Genomic DNA, 8,120 nt, shown 5'->3' on the forward strand with positions numbered 1-8,120 from the left:
AGTAGTTAAGTTACCCTAAATCTTTTTTTTTTTTAAGTCTAGAGATGTGACGTAAAGTTTTCTTGCATATTCATATGAAGATTATAGATACGAGATTATGTTAAAAAATAGTATGAGTTCAAAGATAGTCAAGATGATTGAGTTATTTCGAAATAGAGATTTTTTGTCAGTGTTAACTATCGCGTTACGTGGTACAAGTAAGTTGATATTTGTTTACGGTGTTTAGTACAGTTATCGTTCTGTAAAATTAGGCCTACAAGTTACAACAGTAATAACGTTAAACGAGGTAATAAATCAGTTTGTTACAGTTAGTGAGTTACCGGACTGGATATTAACATAATTTCATCATATGTCTTAAAAGAATTATTAAAGAAAGCAAACTTTACAAAAATGCTTCTAAATGTTTACTTTTACTCTTAGAAGCTACACCGATGATTCCTTTCATTGATGCGCGATTAAGCCTAACAATGTCGTTTGTATCATATTATGGTGCGCGATTAAGCCTAACCGTACGATGTGCTTCGTATTATGATGCACAATTAAGCCTAACATGTCAGTGTGTTACTACTGACTATTATATAGTGTAGTTAATCAATAATTTTCTTTACCACCGAGTGATATTTAGTATGGTTTGACCATTTGTTTCCTTATTGGATAATATTCAACGTAGTTGGACCATTATTTTCCTTTATTACTTAGCTTATTTTGATCACTATTTTCTTTTAGTTTAGTACTAAGTGACATTTACTGATTAAGCCGTTTAAGTACTTTTTCCGTTCTTTTTGTTAAGGCTTAACATTGAGCGATATATATTTTATAATTTTTCATTTAAATGCGTTTTCATGAATCGAACAATTTCTGGATTCAACTAATTTTATTATTTTTCAGAATTGGAAGCATTAGAAGCTTGTAATTGGCTGAGAGCGGCAGGATTTCCACAGTATTCACAGATGTACGAAGGTAAATATGACATAACTTGATTTTAAGCATTTTGTACTTTTAGATGTGAGAAAAGAGAACGAGTTAAAGCATTATTCGCTTTATAAATCTTTCTAACGTAATATATAATTAGGGACTGAACTGTTGGACACTATTCGCTTTATAAATCTTTCTAACGTAATATATAATTAGGGACTGAACTGTTGGACACTATTCGCTTTATAAATCTTTCTAACGTAATATATAATTAGGGACTGAACTGTTGGACACTTTATAATTTCAGATTCGAATTGATTTACTGAACAGGAATATTATAAACTGCGCTGAATAAACTAATTTTTCTCAAAGATAACACGGATAGGTTATGTTTAAAAATAAGTTATCAAAAGATGATAATTTAACGAGTCCAATAGAGACGAAGTGGTTTTTAGTAGCAGCTGACTTTTGAAAGTTGTAGATGATGTACCTGTTGAATCACACTGGGAAGACATAGAGGTCTCTGGACGCGACATTTGAGAGGGAGGATTCGCCAATTATAAGTTGACACGCACACACACACACAGATACACAAACTTTAGCCATATATTGTTTTAGATTAGTTGTAAAGTACGGCTTGGGTGGTTGATTACAAGTTTTCCCAAAATTCACTCTTTGCACGTAAGAAACCATATATAGAAAAACGGGTTTAATAAGGGAAGTTTAGATTTTTTAGTTTATTCATTAAAATTTTCTTGAGTTTTGATATTTTTTTGTAGAACTTGAAGGTACTTCGACAGATACTTTACAATCTTTTAACATATGAACATAATAAACCAGATGAATAGCATAGAGAGCTATACAAAAACTGTCGTTAACATAATTACCAAACACTTCCGTACCTTCCCCGCTGTTGGTACTTTATAAGTGACTCATACTTGTTTTGTGTTCTTAGAAATATAACTGTAATAAATAAATGTTTAATAAGTAAATAAACATTCAGTATAACATTAATGTTATTGGTGTGCGAGGGCTGAGAAATTATGTAAACTATATCTTTCTCAATATTGAACTTGTTTTGTATAAAAATGGCATAACAAAAACAGGTTTTTGGTGTTTGAGGACATGTTTGTGTTTTTCTACTTTTCTTAGACAGTGAAATTAGCCACAGTACGAGGAGCTTCACATAGAATAAGTTAATTAACATACGGTTCGTCGTTAGAATCACGAAATTAGCAGGAATTGCGTAGTTGCTGTAAAGCATTAAATATGGTATAAATATGCAGAGCAAACCATGGTTTCAATAATTAGAAGAATTAATTAACATTCTTAGTAAAAATCTGTAAAGAAACCCGTAGGAGATTCTGGCAGTTTGAAGTGATTAAACTACTGATTTCCAGTCTCAAACAGGTTAAGACAGTATTGGATATTTTACCTACATCTAGCTATTGAGAGGGGTGGTGAACGTTTATTTGGTAAAAGAAAATGCAAACTCCTTGTAACTGCTTTAATATTTAGAATTTTACTTGTCCATGACTTATCAACACTGAGTATTCAGCCTTCACATTCAATAGTACACGTATTTGTTTGTTTTAAAGCAAAACCATATTAGGCTATCTGCTGTGTCCACCACGGGGAACTGAACCCCAGATTTTAGCACTGTAAGTCTGTAAACCTATAACTTTCTCACTGGGGAGCGTTATTTGTGTACTTTGTATCACCAAGCTTCGTTCATTTTAAGTTATTATTCTAAACACTCAGTTTACTTTTAAAATTTTCTCGTGTGGTTTCATCTGAGTTATGGTGAGCATTGCTATATTTTGATTATGTTGACTATAACTAACTGAATGCGTATTTTCCAACTGTTACGAATGTTGACTGTAACTGAATGCCTATTTTTCTACTGTTGCGAATGTTGACTGTAACTGAATGCCTATTTTTCTACTGTTGCGAATGTTGACTGTAACTTAATGCGTATTTTTCAATTGTTACGAATGTTGACTGTAACTTAATACGTATTTTTCAACTGTTACGAATGTTGACTATAACTAACTGAATGCCTATTTTTCTACTGTTGCGAATGTTGACTGTAACTAAAGGCGTATTTTCTAACTGTTACGAATATTGACTGTAACTGAATGCGTATTTTCCAAATGTTGACTGTAACTGAATGCGTATTTTCCAACTGTCGCGAATGTTGACTGTAACTAAAGGCGTATTTTTCAACTGTTACGAATGTTGACTGTAACTTAGTGCGTATTTTTCAACTGTTACGAATATTGACTGTAACTTATGCGTATTTTCCAACTGTTACGAATGTTGACTGTAACTTAATGCGTATTTTCCAACTGTTAATTGTAACTTAATGCGTATTTTCCAACTGTTAACTGTAACTTAATGCGTATTTTCTAACTGTTACGAATGTTAACTGTAACTTAATGCGTATTTTTCAACTGTTACGAATATTGACTGTAACTTAATGCGTATTTTCCAACTGTTGCGAATGTTGACTGTAACTGAATGCGTATTTTCCAACTGTTGCGAATGTTGACTGTAACTGAATGCCTATTTTTCTACTGTTGCGAATGTTGACTGTAACTAAAGGCGTATTTTCCAACTGTTACGAATGTTGACTATAACTAACTGAATGCGTATTTTCCAACTGTTGAGAATGTTGACTATAACTAACTGAATGAACAATAGGAAAATACGAGATACTAAGAGTAATCTTCTAAGGTATATGTCCCGTTCAAAACCTGTTGTTTTATATTGGTTATACCAAACACTCACCCACCTTAGTCGCATGAAGTATTTTTTGTTTGTATACCTTCATAGTATATAATTTTATCTTCAGAGTTATGTGTAAATAAATGTGCCGAAAACCTGAAAGTTGTTTGATCAGACCGATGTATTAGTCTGTGGAATGCATTCCCAATGTGCAGCGAAGTCACGTTACATGATCCGACAGCAAAGCACGTGGACGACACGTGCAAACGTTTCATGTAAAGTACTGCGCATAAATTAGAGACCACTGAATAATTACCTTATACTTTATGACACCGAGTTTCTTTTAATGTAGGTACTTTATTATTTTACAATGTTTGAAAGCAAAACGAACTCATTTAAAACGAATTTGGAGTTTACTTTCCTAACGTTTAGTGTGTCTCTCCTTAGCGATCCCCAGTGGTTTAACGGTAAGTTTGGCGGCTTTTAAGCTAAAATTCATGTTTCAATACCTGTGGTAGGGATAGCCCATTTTGTAGCTTTGTGCTTAATAACAAATAAAAGACGTGCCTTAACTGAACTCGCTGCCTGAAGCATTCATTCGAACCGTTGGAGACATATAGGCTTTATTAAGATACTGTTTTACTGCGTTCGCTGTATGTATAAAACCGTTATCGTGCTGGAAAATGAAATATTCTCGCTAACCGAAGAAACAGCGATGTGAATGGACATATCGAGCAGAATACAGGACTCCATCCCTACGGTAGAGTTCACCAACTCCGGTTGTGATTAAACTTCGATGTTAACTCCATCTTGTTGCGGGCTTATCACAGATAACCCCTTGTGTAGCTTCGCGCTTTAACAACAACCACTCTGGGCTTATCACAGATAACCCCTTGTGTAGCTTCGCGCTTTAACAACAACCACTCTGGGCTTATCACAGATAACCCCTTGTGTAGCTTCGCGCTTTTACAACAACCACTCTGTTGGTTCCAAACATCTCGGACTTTGAGTCATTAGATTAAATTACTATTCTGTATATACAATCTGTTTCATTTTTATGGATGTTTCTTCTGTTTGTCATCATTCCGGTACAAATATTTTCTTTCTGTAATGCACCCTTTCAGTGCTTCTTGGTGTAATCACACTGTGGAAGAGTCTCTTTTAATACCAGTGGTTTTTTGCAGCAAGATGTTTGCTAAATTTACCTCTATCTCAGAGTGAAGTAAGTCTTAAGTTCTTCCATGCCTGGCCTTGTTATCATCACCGTTTCACTCTACCTCATGTTGTTGTTGTTTTATTTCCAGTTTTTGATAGTGTCGTTTTTCCTGAAACTTTCCGCTGACTGTAGCCATCTATTTATAATACTATGTCTTTACCTTACATTACCAGCTATCGTCCACATCTGTAATTACCTGTATCATAGAAATAAAACAAGCAGCAGTCGGACGCCCCTGGTTACATTATTCATTGGTCCCCAGTGGCTCAGCGGTAAGTCCAAAGACTTATAACGCTAAAAACTGGGTTTAGATACTCCTGGTGGGCACAGCACAGATACCCCATTGTGTATGTTTGCGCACAAACAAAGAAGCAAAACATTTTTCTCCGCGTGATTGCTGGTCAGATTCTGGAGTTGTGGACTTTGTTGTTCGTTGGAGATCGGTCTTGGAAGCTCTACCCTTCTACAAGGTCACATTCTTCTGGTAACTTTCACCACTATCTGTCAAGTGGTCACTCAGAAGTTTGCCTTGTTCTTATCAAGTCCAACTCTATTCTTATTCCTTTCTTCAACTGAACCTTTTTTCTTCTTCTTGCTGTTCTAATTAAGTGTGGGGGCACTTTGAAGAAACATTTTATGAGGTACATGTTTAATGCCACATGATGTGGCATTAAATGCTAAATGAATATTAACGCAATTATATTGCCCAGTTTAGCTACATTATTTTTTTAAAATACTTCAAAATAACTTTTCTAGAGTAATTCCAAGAGTTTTAAAATATATTTATCTAAGAAATAGGTACCTATAATACTTAAAATCGTAGTACCCCAGTGGCACAACGGTATATCCGTGGACTTACAACGCTAGAAACCGGGTTTTGATACCCGTGGTGGGCAGAACACAGATAGCCCACTGTGTAGCTTTGTGCTTGACTTCAAATAAACAAACAAGCCATAAGATATATGTCGTATGTGAAAAAAAAATCGTTTCTAGGGGTTAAAAATTCTATCCTTATGTAATGTTTTCATCCGAATGATTTTAAAGCTCACCACTTAAAGACCGTTTGTTAATAAGCACAAAGCTACACAAAAGGTTATCTGTGCTCTGCCCACCACGGGTATCGAAACCCGGTTTCTGGTAGTAAAATTCCGCAGACATACTCTGTTTCTAGTAGTAGAAGTCCGCAGACTATGTCACTCTGAGGAGCTTTTGAAGGTCAAATGACGAAGTGACATTTCCCCCTCCCCTCATTTCGTGTATTTCAGATTTTAGACCGATTATTTGTGGTCGTCAGAGTGCCAGTGTTTAACGTGCATGTATAATATCTTAAGTTTATGTCTCCGATTTCAGTGATCTTTTCAACTTTATGAAAAGCTGCTGCTAGCTTATTGCCGTTTTCAGTTGTCTGTTGCTACGGCAACGTGTGGAGGTGCGCGAGCACAGTTACCACTATAATTGACAAAAAACGTGAAGCGCGCTATAAAAACGAAAGCAGGCTGTTGCTTAGGGTAGATTGTTTAAGCTACGATAAGTTGAAATATGATGAGCTTCCGATAGTTATGACCTGTCGTGAAAGTTATACTATCAATTGGTAAGTAGTCATTTTAAACGATATGATATAAAATGTGGACAAATATAAAATCAAGGGATTGCAATACACACATGTCAAATATAAGCCGATTATCGTGTACACCCCCACAAGATGATGAACGATTCAATGAATTTGTGTTACAGTAAACTGTGATATCATACTCGTAGCAAATGTAATTAGAAGATAAACGTACTCAATTACATATCACAAGGATAGGAAAGAAATATCACGAGTAAAGTGTTTATTTAATAGCCTTAATATTGTACGTCACAAAAACTTGGGTTGTGTAACGAAGATAGACTTGTAAGTTGTAACCTTACACCTCTAAATTTTTAAAACAATCTTGCGACATGAGAGTAACTTCCTAGATTGACATTTGTAACTTCATCGTTTTATAAATGACCGTGTTAACATCCTCCTGGAGTGTTAATGTTACAGGTATGTTGGTACTCGTTTTACTTTTGTCAATGATTTTTAAGAAGAACCTCCACACGTGAGCAGTGTTAGAACTGTTGTTTAATGACAGTCAACATATTAATTGGTCTGTATAGATCTCTACAAGTCCTTTGAAGACCTATTTTTTATTTTGTGTCGAAGAAGTTAGTTCTTCATCCAGTATTGTATAGATATTATAGAGAAAGATAGATGAATTCCAACTGATAAGAAAGATGTTATAGATCTGTATTTCATGTTTTAGAATAGCTGATGTACACTTGTATGAAATATGTTATAGACCTGTATTTCATGTTTTAGAATAGCTGATGTACACTTGTATGAAATATGTTATAGACCTGTATTTCATGTTTTAGAATAGCTGATGTACACTTGTATGAAATATGTTATAGACCTGTATTTCATGTTTTAGAATAGCTGATGTACACTTGTATGAAACTTTTCAGTAGTAAATATTTGAATCGCCTACTTTGGCAAAGTCTGCATTAAAGTCATATGGAAGAAATACCATTCTCTTCAATGGAAGTTTAAAACACAAGAAAAAGAAAGGTGTTTAACATCTGTTTTATACTTTCATTGATTACATTGTAACTCTGATTGAATAGAGAAAACGATACTACTATTGCTTATATGCATTGTATTATACGTTTTTATCCCAGTTAAAAAGAAATAAAGGTGTTTATTATATAAACAATAACTAATTTTTGTTTTTTGTACAAAACCAGTTGTATATATTCTTTTGTTTTATAAACATTTCATAATTATGCTGTTTACCATTATCTTGTTAAATGAAAGTCATAAATGACGAATCACAATCGTTATGTTTCCGATAAAATTTGGTTGTATGTTTTATGTTATTATATGTTATTTCATAAACATTCTCTATAATTTGAGCCTGGACCTTTGCTATTTACATTTCCAGGATTGTCTGTGTACATGAATATGCCATTTCAGTTGTCAGAAAAGACCTATAAATAAATATAAGTTAAATATTTTAATAACTATTGTGCTTAAGATACTGAGCTAATTTCTTGCATGGTGAATCTAAGTATAAATAAATTAAAAACAGACTGTAGAAGAAGTGAACTGTGTGATTTTAATATAACTTATTTCAACTTTTGTTTTTATTTAGATGGTCACTTTTCCATTGACATCAGTAGTGTTGAAGAAGATCACAAATTTCTTGATTCTGACTCAATCCAAGCATTGATAAGGTAC

At 34.0% G+C, this 8,120-nt stretch overlaps 1 protein-coding gene across 1 annotated transcript in view; it reads left to right on the forward strand.

The window, feature by feature from the left end:
* Nucleotides 1-226: 226 nt before the first annotated feature.
* The window catches only part of LOC106474057 (rho GTPase-activating protein 7-like), a gene marked incomplete at its 5' end in the record, with an annotated part of 28,291 nt that continues 20,397 nt past the window's right edge, over nucleotides 227-8,120 (forward strand). Inside the window, 3 exons of the mRNA XM_022402436.1 lie at nucleotides 227-286; nucleotides 889-960; nucleotides 8,035-8,116. Coding sequence (XP_022258144.1) covers nucleotides 227-286; nucleotides 889-960; nucleotides 8,035-8,116 — 214 coding nt within the window. The remainder of the gene's footprint in view (nucleotides 287-888; nucleotides 961-8,034; nucleotides 8,117-8,120) is intronic.

This window comes from Limulus polyphemus, unplaced genomic scaffold (assembly GCF_000517525.1).
Source record: "Limulus polyphemus unplaced genomic scaffold, Limulus_polyphemus-2.1.2 Scaffold6772, whole genome shotgun sequence".
NCBI lineage: Eukaryota > Metazoa > Arthropoda > Merostomata > Xiphosura > Limulidae > Limulus > Limulus polyphemus.